Source organism: Trachymyrmex cornetzi, unplaced genomic scaffold, assembly GCF_001594075.2.
Source record: "Trachymyrmex cornetzi isolate Tcor2-1 unplaced genomic scaffold, Tcor1.1 scaffold748, whole genome shotgun sequence".
Taxonomy (NCBI): domain Eukaryota; kingdom Metazoa; phylum Arthropoda; class Insecta; order Hymenoptera; family Formicidae; genus Trachymyrmex; species Trachymyrmex cornetzi.
The window spans coordinates 731405-753698 of NW_017300079.1; the positions used below are offsets into that span (position 1 = coordinate 731405).

General features: G+C 30.3%; 3 protein-coding genes across 3 annotated transcripts; 2 read left to right on the forward strand and 1 right to left on the reverse strand.

Moving 5' to 3' along the window:
• The first annotated feature begins 111 nt into the window (after positions 1 to 111).
• On the forward strand, positions 112 to 13947 carry LOC108768086 (kinesin-like protein KIF20B). The gene is made up of 9 exons (XM_018518359.1): positions 112 to 158; positions 1168 to 1669; positions 2587 to 3205; positions 3626 to 6907; positions 8873 to 8994; positions 10734 to 10941; positions 11606 to 11713; positions 12739 to 12898; positions 13877 to 13947. The coding sequence occupies exons 2-8, from the start codon at positions 1168 to 1170 to the stop codon at positions 12860 to 12862; spliced, it is 4965 nt and encodes a 1654-aa protein (XP_018373861.1). The 5' UTR covers positions 112 to 158; the 3' UTR covers positions 12863 to 12898; positions 13877 to 13947.
• Positions 13948 to 18055: 4108 nt separating this feature from the next.
• On the forward strand, positions 18056 to 19048 carry LOC108768020 (transmembrane protein 186). The gene is made up of 2 exons (XM_018518212.1): positions 18056 to 18658; positions 18744 to 19048. The coding sequence occupies exons 1-2, from the start codon at positions 18343 to 18345 to the stop codon at positions 19046 to 19048; spliced, it is 621 nt and encodes a 206-aa protein (XP_018373714.1). The 5' UTR covers positions 18056 to 18342.
• Positions 19049 to 19181: 133 nt separating this feature from the next.
• Positions 19182 to 21354, reverse strand: mRpS7 (mitochondrial ribosomal protein S7). The gene is made up of 5 exons (XM_018518256.1): positions 21235 to 21354; positions 20931 to 21116; positions 20616 to 20850; positions 20064 to 20201; positions 19182 to 19701 (listed from the first exon to the last, which is right to left on the reverse strand). Exons 1-5 carry the CDS (start codon positions 21324 to 21326, stop codon positions 19621 to 19623), a joined length of 732 nt encoding a protein of 243 aa, XP_018373758.1. The 5' UTR covers positions 21327 to 21354; the 3' UTR covers positions 19182 to 19620.
• Between the last annotated feature and the right edge of the window lie 940 nt (positions 21355 to 22294).

The window sequence follows — 22294 nt, forward strand, 5'->3', positions numbered from 1 at the left end:
GCGAGTATATAGTAAGAACAAGTATGCGAAAGTAAATGTTTTATTTGAGTATTTTGTATTTATCTACTCTTTTTGTGTTAATCGCTTGGTTGCCTATTCAGTGACACACCCGTGTACCCTTTTAACGAAGAGAAGATTTTTTTAACGGAACTAACAAGGTATGTTTTAGAATAAAGGCAGTCTGTAAATAATTTTCTTCAAAACGAATTAAACTTAAAAACTTATTTATTACACGCAAATTTTTGTAACGGTATTGTATTATATATTTTGTATAAGTTATAATAGATTAATTCGTATTTTTATAAAATGGTAGTAGGCATATGTTCCTTCTATTATTGTTTGTTGAAACTCACATATTTTATTTTATTTTCAAGCATGAAAATATGTTTTTTTAAATAAGTATGTAATAGTAAAATTTATATCGGTTTTAGAATTGATTTTGCACGTGCATGTATATGGTGTGTGTGTATGAATAATAATCTAAAATACTTTATATTCTTAAATTTTCTAATATTTTATAGTGTTATTTATATTTGTATAAGTTATATTGTCAGAATTGTTAAATTAAAGAAATTTATAAGATTATGACCCTTATGATTATCTTGTATGTATAGGCAAAGTATTAATTCATTAAATGTATATCCTTAATCAATGTATACACATCTTAATTTGATAAGTAAATGTATTCTCAAGCTGTGAACTTTTACTAGTAAATGTATATATTGTTATGTCTAATTTAATGAAAAAAGATGCCTCAATTTAAGTGAATGCTTCTAGTAATGAATGTGTACATTAGGGTTACATACTCTGTAGCCACATGTACATTTTATTAAATCTTTGCCTTATTATGGATAAATCTACAATATACTAAAAATAATAAAAACTGAAAAAATTAAACAGATTGCCCCTAGACAAGATAGAATGTATCATAAATGAATACATTTATTAGGAATAGCAGGCATTTCATCTTTAGTTGATATTTTTGCTGAAATCTTACATAAATACAATGACATTTATTACATTTTATGCATTGACTGTGAAATATATATGTATATATATGTATATATACATATATAATGTAAAATTATAAAATGTATGTATAATTATATACAATACATTACATACATATACTGTAACATATTTATATATCTTGTTAAATTAATACAGATGGAAAATACACTGGATTCAATTCATCCATCACAAAATCCAGAAGAAGAAATGTCATACTTATTTGGCAGAGATCCAAGTATTTTGGCATATAGCCAAAGACCTTTTCCCTCAAAGGATGCAAAAAAGAATTTGCTTTCTTTATATGAAGTAGAGGAAGCTAACTCTACCAATGAAAATACATCTGAACGTTCAGAGTCACAAACATTACAAACTATTAAAGTATACCTTAGACTTAAACCATTCCCAAAGAAACTGAAGTTAACAGAAGAACAGCAAGAAGCATACAAAATCGCAAATTCTACGACGTTGCTTACAAATGTCCCAATACTGGATAATAATGGAAGTACCAAACAGTCCAAAAGTGAGATTGTATGCCGAAAATTTACCTTTTCACAAACATTTGGACCAGAGACCACTCAGTTAGAGTTATTCGAGCAAACGGTACAGCAGTTAATGATTGATTTTTTAGCTGGACAAAATTGCACTATAATGACATATGGTAAGAAATATTCTACATTATATGATATTTAAAAAGAATTAAAGTTTTCAGGATTAAAGTATTTATTTAGATAAGCAAAATAATTTATAAACAGATGTGTTAAAATTAATATTTATTGAAGTATTGACAATTGTTTATATTACCTCTATAATCAAATTTTCAAAAAGTATGTTTTCCAATCATCTTGAAGGAGCTATGCATTCGAATCATCTACGAGATAGGCAACTGGTCATGCGGAAACATTGAATGTGACATCTGACAATATTAGTTGACAAAAATAGTACAAAAAGACAACAAATCACGGAATAATATTGTCAGATGTTACACGCAATGCTGCTTATCTCGCAAGAGATCCAAACAAAGAGTTGGACATGGATCGAAGGTTCTTTGATCAAAATTAATTCTCTTAGGTTACATTCAAAAATGTTACTCGAGTGCCTCCATATATCATTTTATCCTTGTTGCTTACCCTAAGTTAAACAATAAGAAACTTTATTTTTTTCTTCATTGATCTCGCTGAGGACGACCCCAAGAGATGGTCGAAACATTCGAGTGTACAGCAAGTAAAAAATATAATTTATATACATATACATATAATCAATGATTGTGCATTAAGTATCGCACCGAACTTTCATTTGCCTAATTTCCTACATTATTTAAACAATAAGATAATACACGGGGACACCCGGGTAACGCTTCTGAATGCAACTTTATTGAGACATTACAATCTCCGTTTATCTCGTGAGTCTTGAAAGACCCTGTATATACATATATTATTTTTTGTATGTGTATGTATCACTTTGACGTGTACACATGTACACACAAGCACGCATGTACACGCTCGCACACAAATACATATACACTGCACTTGCATACACATAAACAAAATATTTAGTAGCAATTATTTAATTTTGTAGGTACCACAAATTCAGGAAAATCATACACATTGCAAGGAACCACTACTTCACCTGGACTTATACCACGAGCATTGGAGTTTGTGTTTAACAATATCACAACAAGACCAAATCCATTTTACAAACCTCTACATTATAGCGATGTAATTAATCTTAACGCACTTGAACGTGCACAGGAACTTGAAGCGAAAACTAAATTGCTAACATTCAGTTCCATGGAAAAACATCAGTACATGAATACTTACAAACAAATGCAAAAATTGCTGCAAGAGGAATCAATTCGCCCTAGCCAATGCTATGATGCTCATTATTCGATTTGGATTTCATTTGCAGAAATCTATAATGAAATTGTGTATGATTTATTATCAAGTGAATGTCAGAAAAAAAGAATGCCTTTAAAATTAGGAGCGGATTCTAATGGCAGAGCATTTATCAAAGGTTTAAAGACTATTTATGTTAATTCAGCAGCAGAAGCTTACCAGATCTTGATGGCAGGACAATATAATTTAAAAGTAGCAGCAACAGCGTTAAATGCAAAAAGTTCAAGGTCTCATTGTATATTTACAATTATATTGTTAAAATATTATGCAGAAAATTTACCTGATACAGTTGAAGTGAGCACGTATGTACTTTTCTCTCCCTTTCGAATATTTTATTTATTAGGTGTTAAACTTAATTCCTGCCGTTTTTCGTCTCCAAAATTGATTTGTTTCGAAGGAAAATACCTTAATCAAAGTATTATTAATAAAGTATTATTAATTAGTAATAAAGTAGAAAATGGAGGAAATTGCTTTGATTAAGGTATTCATTCATCTTCCCTTCGAAACAAATCTATTTTGGAGACGAAAAACGGCAGGAATTAAGTTTAACACCTAATATATATATATGATATATTCTCTATTAGTATTTATTTTTCTTAATAGAATATCAAAATTTAGTAATTATATATTTATTTTTGTTTTATATAATTATGAAGAAGCTAAGATTTATTACATCAATTTCTTTAAATCACAATACTAATATTATTTTGATATTTCAATAGGTTTTCCTTTTGCGATCTAGCGGGCTCGGAACGTTTGAAGAAAACATTAAATATAGGAGATAGATTGAAAGAAGCACAAAATATTAACACAAGTTTATTAGTATTAGGCAGATGCTTAAAATCCATTCATGAGGGACAATTAACTAGAACAAAAACAGATACAGTGGGACCATTCAGAGAATCTAAATTAACCAGATTATTCCAACGAGCTCTATCGGGAAAGGAACATCTAGCTTTGATAGTTAATGTCAATCCTCTACCTAATCTTTATGTTGAGACTCAAAATGTTTTAAATTTCGCTGCTATTGCAAAAAGAATTGTTATAGAAAGAAAGAAACGAATACAGAAAAAATCGAAATCAAGATTTTCCCAAATAGTCACACAAAGTATACAGACGGTGACTGATTGGGATAGTACAGAATTGGGAACAGCGGATTGGCAACCTATAAATAGTGTGAAGGATGATGATTCGGAAGAATACATTACTTCGGAAGAATACATGGATCTTGCAAATGAAAATGAAAAATTGAAAAAGGAGATTGCTCTTTTAAAAAATTCAGCTTTAATTCGAGATTTTCAAAGCCGACAAGAGATGGCCGAAAAATATATTATGATGATAAATGAGCTTGAAATTGATTGGAAACAACGTATAAATGATGTTGAGACCCAACACGAAGATGCCCTCGAATGGACTGTGAAGCAAGTTGAAGAATTTTACAAGGGAAAGTTAAATCAATTGCATAAGAAGAAAAGAAGACGCAGCGAATATGATGATGAAGATGAAGATGATGATGATGATATTAATATAACTATTAAAGAATTAATTAAAGAAAATACACACTTGAGAGAGAAGAATGACACTTTAAAGAAAACATTAACTGAACTGAAAGTAACAAACGAAACTTTAATTGTGGAAAAAAACAAAGCTTCTTTTGAGTTAGGACTGTCGAAGGAGGACTTAAAAATTTCAAAAAATCTTCTAGAAGCTGCTCAAGAAGATATTTGCTCTACTCAAGATGGTAAAGTTTATATAGAGAAAGTGACATCACAATTACTTATTAAAGACGAACAAATCAAAAAGCTCAAAGAAATTCTCAATGAAGCGAAAGAAGAGTACATTACAATTACGAATGATTTGCACAAGAAAGAACTTCGCATTGATGAGCAAGCAAAAGTTATAATAGAAAATGAAGAAAAAATTGAAGATTTAGAATTACATCTTGAAGATGTTAACGTTTGTTTGACGGAGAAAACGAGAATAGTAGAGCTTCTAGAAGAGAGACTTGAACACCAAAATGAAAATAAAATTTTACAATTACAAGAAGAAATTAATAAATTGGAAGATGAAAAATTAGCGTTAATTGAGTCTTATGAAGAAAAACTGAACTCCAAGACATCTATTAAAAATGAATATCAAGAGATTATTATAAAAGAACTGATTACTGATGACTTATCAGAAGATTCAAATATGATCGTAAGAGAAGGTATGAAAGCAAAAATAGAAAATGCAAAAGTATCTATTAATGAAATTAAAGAAACTAATTCAAATAATTTGAATCCTACAGAAAAGATACTTTCTAAACACATATTAGTGGATACATGTTGCCAAGTAAATATAACAAATGATGAGGATTATAATGACATTAAAAACAAGTTGGAAGAAAGTACTCAGCCTGCTGTAACAATAACAACATCAGAAGATGTTCAAACTAGTAGCAAAATGTTTTTGTTAAAAGAAGAAGCTGTTCAGACTGATGAAATTCTGGATAATAGTCAAGTTGATAAATCAGAATTGAATGCATTGATCCAAATTAATGATGTTCACATACAATACGAACAGAAATGCTCGCAAGTTAAGGAATTAACTGAAGAGCTAAACGATATGAAAAAGACATTGCAGATTTTAAGAGAGGAAAATTGTTCAAATAAAACTATCATAGAGGAATATAAGAATTCTACGGAGGTACTTAAGAAGCAATTAACACTCGCTGTGGAAGAGAAACAAAAGATAGAAGAGATTCTGCAAAACTCCGACATGGCTTACAAACAAAAAATTGCAAGCTTCGAATGTAAAGTCGATCAATTAGAAAAGAATCTTTCAATTGCAAAAGATGATTCTCAACAGTGTTTGGAGAACCTGAAAACTGCTCAGAAAGAATTAGATAACTATATGTTAAAGTGTAAAGAAGAAAAAGAGATAAATGTATGCAAATCAGACAAACTTGTTTCAGTAAAAGAAGAAGATAATGATACAAATAATATCAGTGTAAATCAGTTAGATGAGTATGTAGAAAAGATATCGCAATTGGAAAATAGTCTGAAAACTATAGAGGAACTAAAACGTGATATCGATCAATTAAATAAAAATTTAGAAACGTGTCAAATAGAGAAGAACTGTATACAAGAAACACTTGATGAGAATAATAAGGAATTGTTAAAACTTGAAAGTCAGTTGGAAGAAACGACTCTAAAGGAACAGGAAAAAGATACTGAAATCACAACCCTACAAAAGGAATTGAAATGTATGATTCAGAAAATTGAGAATACCGAGAGGACCGACAATGTGATGGAAGCAGAATTGAAATGTGCTATAAATGAATTGACGCAGACGAAAGAAACGCTTTTTGAAAAGGAGCAATACATAAAAGAGTTGAAAATACATTTGGAAAATTTCGAGAAAAATGCAAAGATATTTAATTTACTCGAACAGAACGCGAAGGATTGGCAGGTTGAGAATGAACGGTTACGAAATATAAACAACGAGCTAAGAACTGGTTTAACACAGAAGGAACACGAGATGGACGCGTTCATGAAGAATCGAGATGAAACGGTAACCAAGTACGAAACTCTTGTTAAAAACCAGCAGGAAGATTTGGACATGCAGAAGAGGGAGGTGATGAGATATCAAGAATTATTCCGTCGGCAATTCACGCCAACACCGAATAAAGATGATTACAAAAAGCTGCAGAATCGTATAGAAGTGCTCCAAGATAGATTACAAAAATACGAAGTTAACACAAAGGTCCAAAGCATTTACGATAGCACGTCGGAGGAAGAAATTTCGGCTCGTCAGACCAAACGGCGAGGAAAGAAGACTGCCTCATTTGTCAAGCAAGAAAATATACCGGTTATCGAATTGTCCGGATCCGAATCGAAGCGCATCACGAGAAATACCACTTTACCACCGCCGACGGAAACGTTGACCGAGAAAAAACGTACTCGTAGAAAGAAACTGTTCCTTGAGAATGATTCATTTGCGGATGTTGAACCTTCTCCAACGCCTTTGCCAACTCGAAATTTGCGGAATCGGAAGAAATGAGGAAAATATATAAGATATTGTAAATACTTTATATATCAAGGAAACCTAATAATTTTTTGCATACTGATGCGATGATCGATAAGCGATATTTAATGAAAACTCTGCTTTTTCATATCTGACGATGTAAAACAGAACTCATTGAATGTTGCTCATCGCTCATCGCATCCAATGTTCAGTAAGCATAAAGGATCAGGACACCGTCTAGGATCAGAGTACAAATGAAAAACACAGGACATGTAAATTCGCGAAGCAAATACCGTTTTTCGTGTGATATTTATCAAAGTGTCTTACATACATATAATTAATTAAATTTATTTTAACAAAAGAAAATTAAAAATACAGTTTATTTTTAAAAACCGCATTTTTTCCCTCTTTAAATATTACGTATTTTATATAAAATATTTATTATATACACTACTATTAATAATATTAAAGTAATTTACATATAAGACTTAATTTCTAGATTATGTGAAAAAATAATAGTATAATTATTATCGATAGAATCTTTATTATCGTTTTATATCAGTGCTGTATAATTTTGAAAGTTGATTAAAGTTCTTTTGTATACTTTGTATACTTTGAATACCCTTGTATACTGATTGCTTGTATATTTGCTATATTTTGTTATACTTACAGAAAAACGGTAGCCAATCAAAACTCGTGCTGGTAATCGCGGGAGGATCCCGTTTGCCTACAGTTCTGATTGTACACACCGTTTATATCAACTGATGCCTAGGCCGGTATTCATAGTCGGATCTTATATTTAAGACCATCTTAAGTACAGTCTTAAGATGTCATGAACCAATCAGAAGGCCGCATTGGCGACTTAAGACATTACTTAAGACTGTCTTAAAATAAGAATCGACTATGAATACCGGCCATGGTCTTACGTTTTTCTATGTGCTCCCGGCTTTAGCGCCGAGACACTACCGTGTCTCTAGATCACAGACGGTTTACAACTAGAGCTCTAACTTTTAAAAAACCGTTTACTTAAAGGTAAACGTTTACACGTTTAATTAGCATATCCGTTTATAAAAGAAACATTTTTCCGAATATACGTGTTTTATTATACATTTAAACGAAAATACATTTACATGTATATTTAACATATCCATCTATGAAAAACATCTTTTCGAATAATTTAACGTTTTTTAATATGTAAACGTGTTTTCGTTTAAACGTATAATAGTTAATTACACGTACGAGTTTTATAACGCGGAAACCCTTGCCGCGCGGTAAAATGTGATGCGATAGCCCAATAAGCGTACAGCTCCTAATGTGTTCATTAAGGCCCGTCTACAATGCACGGAGTAAGAAGTAAGAGTAAGAAATTGACCAATCACAGTCAATTATTCTTCTCACATTCGACTGTGATTGGTCAATTTCTTACTCTTACTTCTTACTCCGTGTATTGTAGACGGGCCTTTAGTTACCGCGTTTTATTTTGCCGCGCGGCAAGCGTTTCCGCGTCTGGTGTGCAGGAGCCAATAAGACTGGCGTACCGTGAGCGGAAATTCATAGCGGAATGGAACAGCGAGACCAATCATAATCGCAGAAAAAAAGTAGAGTAACGACTGCAGAATTGTGATTGGTTGCGCTGTTCCGCTCCATGGGACAGTCAGCCTAGGCCAGTATAAATACTCCTTAAATCTGATGCGTCTATGCACTGGTAGACTAGTACGCCCTCATGATCGCGAACGCGAAAGTAACGGGTCGATTTTCCGTACATTAACCGAGACTACTCGAATATTAGCAGATATCAGTGATATTGGATACTGTCAGCATTCTCAGCTGACGCACTAAAGAGTAATAATATATTATCGAAAATGGTAAAAAAATGTACATCTTTAAATATGTCGATCGACGCGTGCTACGGCAAACGTACCTATGGTGTATTGTGTGTGTGTATGTTTTGCGTTTTTCTTTTAGTCATTTGGCGAAAAAATAGCATCGATCATGCAGAGGCCTGGACAAGACCCTGTTGCCAAGGACGATGTGCCTTGGTGGATGAAATACGCCGGTCGTGGACTTGGCACTGTAGGCAGCATAAGTAAGTTCATAGCGAAACTGTACGGTTTGCAGTTTTTCTTCCTTTTGTACATCGTGCGTTATTTCGATCTGTCTCTCTCGCGCGCGCGCTCGTACATGTGTACCTGCACTCATGTTAAAAACCATTACTTATTTAATCATCCAATTCACAACCGTAAAATCATCTTTTTATCTTTTTATCTGACAGCCAGTCAATAGCGTTTGCTTCTCTTTACCTTTTCGTGTAGATATACACTTATTGCTGCACTGTACTAGAACTTCCTTTCTCATTTCTGCAAAATTTCAAACATGTATTTATTTCATATTTTAAATATATAGAGAATATACTACACTAGTTCAATAGTTATTAACAAAATATGTGTATGTTGATTTATACATATACAACTTTATGTGCAATCCAAATAATTGGATCTGTTAAGGATAGATTTTGAAAATATGTGCTACAAGTTTTATTTGTCAACAGAATATTATCAAAAATATAATAGAATATAATAATAGATTGACTTCAGAAACTGAACTGAATAATTTAACATTTCGTAACTTTTTAAATAATTTATTTCATTTACTTGTTAAAAAAATATTCTGTTTGATCAAATTCTCTTTGATTTCTGCCAATTTATTATCAGGTTATAGGCTCTGCCTGTGAAACATATGTTTAATACAGATACAAATGGATTTATTGTATATTAAAATTCTATTGTTGATCTATTGTCATATTATAGGTATTTTTCTTATATGATTTTATAATGAGTCGGTAATTTGTAGTCTTAGAAGTTAGCTGCTGGCTGACTCTATGGACGATATTCATGGTCGGTTCTTATTTTAAAACCATCTTAAATAATGTCTTAAGATGCTAATGCAGCTCTCTGGCCGGTATTCATAGTCAGATCTTGTATTCAAGACCGTCTTAAATACTGTCTTAAGAAGTCACGAACCAATCAGAAAGCTGCATTAGTGTCTTAAGACATTACTTAAGACGGTCTTGAAATAAGACTCAACTATGAATACCAGTCTCTGATTGGTTCATGACATCTTAAAACTGTACTTAAGACAGTCTTAAATATAAGATCCGACTTTGAATACTGGCCTATAACTCACCAACTATCCTTCAGACTCGCTTCTGATTCAGTGACTACAGACTACGATTTACTATAGAATCAGCACTAGAAATTATAAAGGCCTCAGTCCTTAAGATGGTCGTAATTGAGTTATGAAATATGAGTTGTAGGTTGATCCATAATGTTTTGATCAACCTGTAACTACAATTTATGTTCTACTACTCAGTTACAATATTTGCTTAAGCCCTAATACTACTGAGAACTATAAGATATCAATATTCCATATATTGTAAGATAAGACTTTTCAAGTCTCTTGATTGGCTGCAGGATGGATAAGTTCTCTTAATATGCTTAACAAGTTTGTGAAATATTAGACTAAGGGCCTGAGCACAAAGATGACTGTAACTGACAATGAATTGTAGAACGTAAGTCAGTTGTAGATTGACCAATAATATTGTGCGTTAATACCCTAATACTAGGTCGGCTGTATTCAATTTGGGCACTCGTACAGTATAAGCTCCATTCTGTCCTTATCATGCATTTACATGCAAAAGGAAGATAGAAGCTTACAGCATGAGTGCTCAAATTAAAATGCAACGGAAGTTAACTATGGTTTCAGGCTATAAGTTTTCTCAAGTAAACTGTAATTTATGCAAAAATTGCCTTGTTTATTTTTTTGCAGTTGCAATTTTTCTCGGAGCATGGAATTGTGCGTCAATACTTTTTGGCCAGATTGATTGCTTAATTAGCGGTATGTGGCAAATGATAGCAGGTTTTCTGGTTGTTATGATCGAAGCGCCTTGCTGCTGTTTGTTTATCGATTTTGTACAAAATTTAAGCGATTGGGTGGAGAAGAAACCCTATTGGAATAGAGCAGCTGTTTATTGTTTGTAAGTTTAATTTTATATCTTTTATAGTTTATAATATATCTAGTAAATGTAAAATTCATATACTTTTCTGTGTACAGTCATGGACAGAATGGTTGCAACACTTTTTTTTCGATGGGTTTCAGCCTTGCTCATAGAATAAGTAAGAAGCAATCAGTCAGTGAGCAAGCTATATTTTGAAACTCATCGAATAAAAGGTGTTGCAATTGGTCTGTGCACGACTGTACAGTCCTTGGCCATATTATTAGATGCATCATAATTTTTACAATTTATTGACTTGCCATGATTCATATTTTATTGATTGATATTCAGATTTATGATTATGATCCATCTATCATTATTGTAATAGAAATATATAAAGAAAATGATTATGTATATAATAGATGCATTTAATTTAATCCATTTATCGCTTAAATATCCACAATTAAAAGATGAACTTGTTAATAGTTGTGTAGAAGTGACGATAAAGGTAGCGCATGTGTTTTCTGTTTTTATTATAAAAATTTCGTTAATTTTTATTTATTTATGTTGGCAAACTTTAATTTAAACATTACATATAATATTATTAGACTTATATGCAAGAATCTATCAAAAAATGTATGTGCTATAACGCAACCAAGAGGACTATGTTACGATACATTAAATTATGTCATATCTATTGATTTAGAATAGCATTGCCAGCAGTCTTCCTATGTCCAGGAATGAGTAGTATATTTGGCAGTGGTTTAATATTTACAACGGGTATAATTTATGGCTTGATGTCTTTGGGCAAAAAGTAAGTACAATTTGTTCGAATTTACAAGAGATCATAAAATAATCAAATTATTTTATTGATAAAAAAAAAGAAAATGTTTAAGCCAATTAGAAGTGCAGAAATTTAAAAATACGATATTGGTATAATTTATATTTAATCTTTAATGTAATAACCTTTTGTCAAAAAAATCAATTTTATTTGATTGTAGAAAACTCAAATTAAATTGATGCAAGAATATATCAAAAGCATTGCAATCAGTATTGTTATTTCACATAAAACTGATTGTATTTTTTCCTGTTTTCTAGTTACTTTGGTAATTGGTCTAATTTTTAATAATTTTTCGTTTTTATGAACATCAGTTTATTCATTAAACTGATGCACATAAAAACAATATACACTTTTCATTAAATTTTAATGGAAAGTGCATATTGTAAGGTTACATGATTCAATAGTAATTTTACAATTTTTAAACTTTTTAGATAAAGTTATTAATATGTTCAAGAAAGATTTATATTATTTCATTCTTATTGAAATTATAATTTTTAAATATGTGTTATGAACCAATTATCTATTTATCATTTATTTCTCTTTTCGATCACTTGTCATGTAATCTTACATTCAAATGTAACATCGCTTTTAATATAAAACTATATAATGCTTTTTTTCCTGCCTTTTGATGTGTACGATGTGTTTTTTGCTTTGAGGTGGAAGAGCAATTTTTATATTGTGTTTGTGTTTTTGTGATGTTAGCTTGCTTTGGTTTGTAAAGAAATATTTTTACAAGATAATTTTACGAAAAATTTTACTTATACAAGAAAAAAGGTTAGAAAACTGCCAGAAATATTTATAAATACTTAGAACTTTATGTCTGATGGAAAAAGGAACGATTTGAAAAAATTAATGGTTTATTTCTAATTGTAACGGTCATCACAATATAACTCTTCATAGAATTAATGTAAAACATGTCGCGTGGTGTAAAGTAATTTTATCTTGTTCTCGATATGATCTCTTTACAAAATGTTTACTAATTTGTAACATAATAACAGAGGATCCAGGCCCGACCCAGCAGGAATGACGTCGGGCGTGGGTTCCCCACAAGGTACAGTGCCTCCTACTGCAGATCACCATACTACTCTCATGGAAGATCCTGATGTCTGGAGGCCTACGTAAATCATCAAACATTCATTGCATCACTTCACTAACCAGGCAATAATATACCAGATTTAATGTTACTATAAAATCTAAGTACAATGCTTTGCTACCATTCCCTTCTCGATACACACTTTTTATTCTTTATTGTACAGGATGGCCCACAACATTTAGCAACTCGATATTTTGGAAATTATTTTGTCAATTTTAAAGATTTAGATCTTGAATTGTATGGATTTGAAGGACTTTCAAATGGAAGTTGATTTCAAATGGAACTCCCATTTTTATTGCATATTATTATAGCTTACCTTGAAAGCTTTTCAAAACACTATAACAAAATATTTTTTCATCAAGTACTTTTCGAGTTACAAGGCTTGAAAGAGTTACAATACCGCCAAACATTTGCATTACAAGATGTCCAATTGATGCAAACCTCTTGAATGTTGTTCAGCATCATAACCTGAATAACATTTGTCAAGATCACATTTTACAGATCAACATTGTTCTGTAAAATGCTTTGTTTCTGAAATATACGTTTGTCACACTTTAACTGATTTACCCTGAATATCGCAAGCAAATTTGAGGGTAAATTTGAGCAGAAATTGGCTTCTTATAGAAATCTATAGCCTATCACATATAAAATGATATAAGCTGCATAAGCATAGTATAAGATCGCTGGACTAATGAGCATCAATATAAATCAATATGATGTCTTAATATTGAATGCTCATTGGTCCAACGATTTTATGTTATGCTTATGCAGCTTATTTTATTTTGTATGTGATGGCTCTTATACTGCTATGTTATGCTTTTGATAGCAAGTGTATACTAACATTATAAATTATGTATGTAAGAGTGTGAACTTAATGTATGACATGATTGTGTCTTCTTGATAAGTTATAGATGGGAAACAATGTATACGTATGGTGCGATGAATTAAAAATAATATAAATGTAGATTTATATTTATTTATAAATGCTGTATACTTGAAAAAAAGCATTTCCGAAAAGATTAATATAATTGTTTATATTTTAGGGCGCCTTTTGGCGAAATGAGAACAACAGCAATGGATGTTCAAGCTCCATCATCGAGCATGCGGTCCGTACTAGTTGAAAATACTCAGCCAATTGGTGTTAGCACTCCAACTAGTACTCCAGCTAGTATTGTTTGATTAGAAATTATAATTGGGTGAGCAATCTAACATTTTTGTTTTGTGCGAATAATTGTAAGCGATAATTAATTGTTTAAATGATCAGTAGCTCGAATAAGTGAATGAACTTCATTTTTATCTCAGCTTTATCATTGATACAAATTGTGATTCAAATATTCTAATAACTTCACAAGATATTTATCACGTTTAAGAATAATTGAATACAAATCGTATTATAGATATGTAAATTCAAATGTGTTATGATCTGAGAAAGGAAAAAATTTCTCAAACTTTAACATTACATGGAATTTTATTATTTTAATCTGTTTTTATTTTATGCTTGAGATACATTCGTAAGAGTTGTATGCGTTTGTTATATCCTATGTTTGTATGAAATGTGTATGTAAAATGGAGTGGGACATATTTTGAAGACATATAGAAAAGAATTTGTGTTATTCATTTTAATAATGCCAAAGTCAAAGACTGTCATAGAAAATGATGTTGTTCTATGGGTCTAGCTTTCGTAGGCCCATTTGTCCATTATATGTCATGAAACGTTAACAAATGTAACAATAGAAAATTATAGATGATGTAACATGTTTTGAAGTACATAATATTAAAATTTTATTTTGCAAGCAATTAGTTAAGTAAGTTCGAAAAGAGAAACTAAATAATACTTCCGCGATAATTTCGCATTTGAATTGTAAAACGCATTGTTTTCAGAATGTCATGTTAGAAGCGAGAAAGTCATTAGTTTGATATATTTTTTTATGTATAATATAGATAAGTTTCTCCTCTGCCAAATAAACTATACATGCATGAAATTTAATTATATTTCGAAATAATACTATTTGTATACATATATTTATGCGATATTATAATTTTTATTACGGCACTATAAAATTAATTGTATAACAAATTGATAAAGCCATGAATATACGTACTTCAATGTTTATTTTCACTAATTGTAATCTAAGAATCTGAAATATTCTATTTCATTTTTCTTTACTATCATTTTATTTTTTGATGTTAAAATATAATGTGTTAATACTGAAAAAAGCCACATGTATGTGTATATTGATAAATTTATCTTATCGTGCGATATGGCAGAGGGATCTAATAATCTTTATTATTGGCATGTTTTCAACAAATTTTGTACAATCATGAATATATTCCATACTTACTGGTTATGTCATTTTTGTTGTATTAAATTTTAATAAAAGAGAGAAGCTTTTTCATCTTTTTTTTCTTAATATTAAGTTAAAGTCGACTGAAAGCGATTAAGTTTCTCTGAAAAAATAGATTGCAAGAATTCTTAGATATTTATATGAATTATGACTGTGTGACATATCTTGTATATATGCATATATTCTTTCCAACCCTACCACATTTCTAATAGTTTATTTAAACAATTGAAAATACATATTTTGTAAGTATGATTTTAAACTATACAAATGTTAGAAATTATGAGCAAGGCATTTAGGACACTTACAAGTAAACCTAAGTATAACTTTCCGATTTCTTTCAAATTAGTATAAATAGAACTGTGAGCAATATTTTATCCATGTCTTTTCCTTTTGGCCCATAAGTGGTTTTAAGGGTTACTACTCTTTTAATTTTCATTTTCTTATTAGCTTTGTTTTTCATAGTTCTTAGACATTTATACCAAATTTAGAAGAACACGGAAGTTGTACTTGGATAAATTTATTTGTTAGTCACATGAATATCAATTTGGTATTATTCTACATACAAATGTTTTCTGAATTACTGATGTTAGATTAAAAGTGCCAAAAGTATTTGTTTATCATCGCAGTCATTCTGCATTAGTAAATTTTTATTCATATACATACTGATATTATATAAATTTTTTTGTATACATTTCTTTTGTATCCTAAATATTTAAATTTATATTACAAGTTGTTTTCCACTTGTCCCACACATTCCTGTATGTTACTTAACTTATTTAAGAAAAAGATGTAAGATGTTATGTCGTTTGACTTTTACTTGATAAATGATTTATAATAATTTATATTTAGAGAAATGATTGCTCATAATAAAATAAATTCTTGTGATCAATGCAGTCACGTGTGTGATTCCACACAACTCGAAAGAATGTATATGTCTGGCGTGTCATTTAATTATACAAGATATCCCACTTTTATAGAACAAATTGTTAAATAATAGTTTTTTTAAGTAAATTAAAATCTAATATTAAATTTTAATACAAAAATATCAATAGCTTTTAAATTATAAGCGATTCAAAATGAATGTTTTTCTGAGAGATTAGAAAAGTAGGATAGTTTTTATTTTCATTTAATTCCAAGTGAATTGTCATTAGAGATGTTTAAGTCAAAATTTCAGCTGTATATATATCGACTAAAAAAATATTTGATATTTTCATTTATCATTCCATATTTTTTATTGAAAAAAAATTCATAGAATTTATTAAATATTTATCATTAATTATTAATCCTATAAGATTCTTAGTTTAATATTAATCTGTATTCAATGATGGTCATCTGTATTCAATGAAAATATTTTTAAAGATTAAAGTTACTAGTGGAATATCCTGTATATATGTTACATATATACATTCGCTGAGTATTTTTAACTTGAATTCTCAAGATTAATCAGTATATATTAGAATAATCGAATGTAATAGCCTCGCAATTAACGAGTATAGTATGGAGAGCAAAAATGTTCCAGCTATGATGTAATAGTAAAATTGTATCTTGTACCAAGTTTTTTCGTTTACAAAACTAGCTTTTTCTTCTAGCAATTGATCAGATAATCGGCTGTTAAAGTAGAGAAACTTAATGCAAATGCAGTTCAATCACTATTACACTCGAGCAGAATAAAGATTTTGCTCTCCATTATGTAACAATTGAATGATATATGTGATTATTATTCTACAGTTGCTATATTTTCTGACAAAAGCTAATAATTATGTTGTTTAAGTAAATATAGCTCATTTAAAATATAGAAAACAATGTTCTCTGTGCGAATAAAAATTTAAGATATTACATAGTAATGTATGTATTGATTTAATTCAACTGACTTTATATATTTATGGTAAATGCTCCTTTTCCATATATAAACCTCGTACAAAAGTTTGTACTGAGAAAGAGAGAGAGGGGGGGATTATATTAGAAAGCTATCCCCCCCCCCCTTTTTTTTAGTAATGCACAATGAGCCAAGAGACTATGAAAAACTGGCTAAAAGTCACTTACGGTATTGAAAGAAAAAGTGTACGTATGTACATGCAATCATTATTGAGACATGTTAATATACATTTGTGTGTTACAGAATAAAGATTGCAACATTTTTTTTGATGGTTTTCAGAATGTGTAAAAATTTTCAGAATACAATTCACTATCTATGGATGTGTAACAAACAGTTATATGGTAGTTGTCAAAATCATACAGAATCGAAGTATACAAGATGAATTCAAGAATGTATCTTGTGAGACGCGACAAAAATCTTTAAGATTGATTGGATACTGTAAGATTAAAATAAATATAAAAATTAAATCAAATATGCAATTTTGTTTAAATAAATATGCTGATTGGGGAAGATTTCTCTCATGACCTTTAGCTTAACATATGTTATTGTCAAAGTCACGTTAAGAATAATAAATAATGGTAAAAAATGTAATAGATAAGTAATTATTTACTATGAATGATTATTTATTATGTGTGAAACTGAGTTTTACTTTCAAGTTTTACTGAACGCGACCATTGGATCATATATAATGGGTCGGAAAAATCCATCCCAATCCATCCAGGCTCCAGAAAAGAAATAAAGAGAAGATTTTTAACCAAATTTGAATTATTTTCGATACACTCAAAAGATATGTATTTTTAGGTTAATTTGATTGCAAATACGAATTAGTAAATTTGACAACTTTTCAATTATATATTTTACCTAGCATTATTTTCACTTAAGTAGGATCGATTTCAATAAGTTGTTCTTCAATCTTTTCATTTTTTAATATTTTAATAAAATTCATTTTTAGCAATGCCAACTGCATAAGTGACTGCAAGATTGAAAACATAACCTAATTTTCTGGCGGCTGTGAAGAACAATGTGATAATAAGAGCACAGGTTCTTATTAATTACAAATTTCTCAATCATGAAAAAGCCATACGAGTCGAATATGCGAATATTCGGCGCCCCGCCAGAAAATGTTTTCAAGTCTTGCAGTTGGCAATATTTAATCGGCCGTCGAAGCGGTCGAAGTTGAGATGAGACCAGCCTGATATCTAACCTCTTCTCTGTTCTTGAAATTCTTGAAAAGAAATTTAAACGAAAACTAGGGAAATACTATAGTATACATTACGTGTATACGTAAATGTATTCCCGACTCTTGTCGAATCTTTGCGAACGATTTTTATATCGTGCTTCAAACAGCGTTAGATATTCGAACATTAAAACATTGAGTCATGTTGCGAATAAAAATGAGGAAAAGCAAAAAGTGGAAATTGTTTCCACAAAATTCCCCGATTATGAAGTGATCTATATGCTTCCTTTTGCCAAACAAGCTTGTAGTCTAAATGTTATAAAATACCGATTTACTATATTTGTTGGAGTAGCCACACCAGCGATCATTGGACTTCATTTGACCAGCATCTTGTCCTATGACGTAATTAGTGTATCAATAGCAATTGGTGTGTGTAAAATATAAACATATTTTAAATTTCTCTCAGGTAAAATTGATTTATATAAATACATATTTTTTCTTTTTATCCACAGGAGTTCTAACAACAATATGGCTGCATGTTCTTGGAATTTTATGCAACAATCTCATAGGATATGTATACTTGAAACTAGATGAAAAAAAAGTGATATTATCTTATATTGACTATTGGGGAAAGAGGATAGACTTAAAAGTTTCTTTCAATGAAATTTATCCCATGTCGGATAACCCAATCAGTATCACTGATTCTTTATACAAAAAGATAATGTTGACTTCACGAACAAAGAACTTAAAAATAAATATGAAATTTGGACAAATAATCGATGTTGACAAATTTAGATGTATTCTGGGAATGGCTTAATAATTTTATTAAATTTGTATAAAGTATTTCTAGCATTATTATATTTCAAAATTAATTTATTCATACATATAGAACCTATTTTATAGCAAATTCAATTACTTTGATTACTCTAGATTGAGTACTAAAAGTTGCTATATATGAAATTAATGAAATTAAATGTAAAGCTAAATACAACTGAATGCTCAGTAATATTGTCACTTATTTAACAAAATATATTATTTCGTCGTTGAAAGTTGATTATGGGCTGGTTTCACCATCTCTAATCAGTTTGAACGTTTCTTGTTAAATAGAATTAACAAGTCACAGTTGACACTTAATAGATTAATCAAACTAGCCTAATTTAGTCATACTTTTAATTAATCAAACTAATCGTAAATGGTAAAATTGACCATATATTATCTTGCTGTATTTGATGCTCGGAAACAATAAAAGGCATAAGGAGCAAACGATAACAAATTTTAACCAGAATAGATCTCTGACAGGTTAAAATCTGTTATTCCTTGTTTCTTGTTTTTTTCATTGTGTTCGTACCTTAATGTATACTAATGCGAGTAATTAAATTTTATTATTATCTACATCCATCTGAAGTGCGCATAAGCCCGATTAGCTTGGCATTTCTTGTGTAATTCTTGCTTCCATTTAACCGCACGACCCTGAGACAATAGGTGTCATTGTAATGTCTTGTACAGGGTGTATATTAAAAAATTGTAAGGGATAATTCCTCATACAAATTCAAGAAAACTTGATCATATATCGGAAATAACTTTCAAACATATACAAAGTTTCATAAAAATAATCTGAATGGTTTTCGAAATTTTTTTCAACTTTGACACTCTGTACCTTTGAAACTAAATTGTTTCAGACGTATGAAGTTTTGGTTTTAAATTTTTATGAAGAATCAACGCTTGAAATTTTTTAGCGTACTTAATATATACCCTATAGTACACATATAGCATATTATATGCATCACATGTAGAAATTATTTTATATTTTTATTAATATGTAAATTGTGCACCTGATTCTGAGAAGCTGCTACTAATTCCTTGGCTAATACATCATAAAATCTCAACTTGGATTCTTTTTCGTTTGCAGCTTGAATTAACCATAACATGGATTTATGCTGTGCCTTTAGAGGTGTAATTGGAATAGGAACCTAAAAGATCGATTTTACCTCGTCAGTTGTTACATAATTAATATATTTAACAATATACACTGCTAAAAATTGATATTACTACTAAAAGTAGAGATTTAATTAGAACGAAACTTTTATTTCTTATGGGAACTATATAAATGTGATTAAAGTTTCAAAAATCCATGTTTAATATTAACCCTTAACTTGTGAAGGATACAATATGTGGTATCATCCACAGTTTTGAAGATAGTACTTATACTTTCAGTCTCATAGCTTTGTGAGCATATAGAACGAGCTTGGAATAGAGATAAAAATTTGTGCAATAAATCTTTTAAAACTTTAATCATTTGTTTATATCTCTAACATACCTATAGATTTTTATCTCAAAATAATATTTCTTTCTTGATGCTCCAATTTTAATTTCTAGTATATTACCTGATATGTAATTCCTCCTTTTCTACAAGCTGTTAATTGTAAAATTGGTATACAATTATCGACAGCACGGTGGAAAATGACAAATGGATCCAATTCAATTTCAGCTTTTGCTTCACTCGTCGTTTCTTTGTGATAACGCTCTAGCTGTATTCTTTTGACACCTTCGAAAGTTTTTGTTACCAACGTTGTCGCTAATTTCCTATTTCCATTCTTCATAAGGGTATTAATAAATTTTCTAAACACGATTGAAGGATAAGTTACAAAGTGACACAAAAAAATTGCATTGAGAAAAAACTAAAATTAGAAGTTTCTCACAACACTCTTGTATCATAAAATTCGGAGCATGTATCAGTGGCTAATGCTGGTTTCATTTGCTTATGTACAATCTTCTTTGCTTCATCGCTTTGAAATAAAATTTCTTGTTCTTCTTTACTATATACCGGTTTAATAAAATTAGTGGGAAAAACGCTATATCCTCTTTTAAGACTTGTGAAGTAATATCTAAAATTATTTATACTTCTATAAATGTATGAAAATTATAAGTATACAACAGAACGATTAAAATAATTGTCAAAAAGAGAGATCATAGTCTATTTATAAAAATTATTTATTTTGTCACCTTGCCAATCCATAATTGTTTAATAATTTTGTAGACAATGTAACAAATAAACGTAAATTAACCATTCTCCTAATAGAGACTGTTTGTAGCATGAGGTCTGAGATCTGTTTTTTTATTTTTCCACCATGATACTAGTACAATGTGGTACCAGAGAGAAACTTTCAGAGGGCAGTAGTGCGCTGGGGCATTTTTGCGGTTACAGGAAAAAGACCCTCATGTCCTCTCTGTGGTTTCTACACCCTGCTAATTACTTCTCTGTGCGTCCGTTTTCTCGAAATTTCTTTTAGCCACAGCACAGACTTTTGCATAACGCATAAAAGAATCAATTAATCAACATTCTCCTTTTTCGTAAAATAGGAGGAAAGGAAAGATTCTGATTGGTTGATTCGCTTATGCACTATGTGTCATGCGTCGTGCAAAATTCTGTGTTGCTGCCTAGAGCACAGACTCTTACAACGCATGAGGCCTAAGAAAATGAACCAATCAAAGCCCTCTATTTTATGGAAAGAAAGGAAATAAAATACTTTAATTGGTTCATTTTCTTATGCATCAAATGGCTGCGTCAATTATGCTGTTGCTGGAGATCTTGCTCATTTTCTATTTTTTGTCTCTACAATTTGCTATTTGTTAGCAATGTAAAAATCCTTTTTCAATTTCTGGGCCTCTCATTTTAATGTGTTGTTATATTTTATACACTTTAAATGCTTCCGTATTCTATAATAATTGTGAGAAATTATCCTATATAATAAATATAATAAACACAGTCCTAAAGGATGTTCTCCAAAAGATGCTATATCACCATTAAGGACGTCAATCAGAAGTTTTCAAGATACCTTTCGGAGATTAAATTGTGTTCTGGGGAACTTTTTTAAATAAAAATATTTTTTTTATTTCAATTCTGTTTGTGGTATTATCTTTGATTTTTTTTTAAATATACTTTGGACAAAACTATAATTACCGGGATATAGGTGCATCATTATATCGATGATTTTTTCAAACTGCAGTTCGGATGTAAAAATTGTGATTCCATGCATGCGTTACCCGTTACGGTAATGGTAGT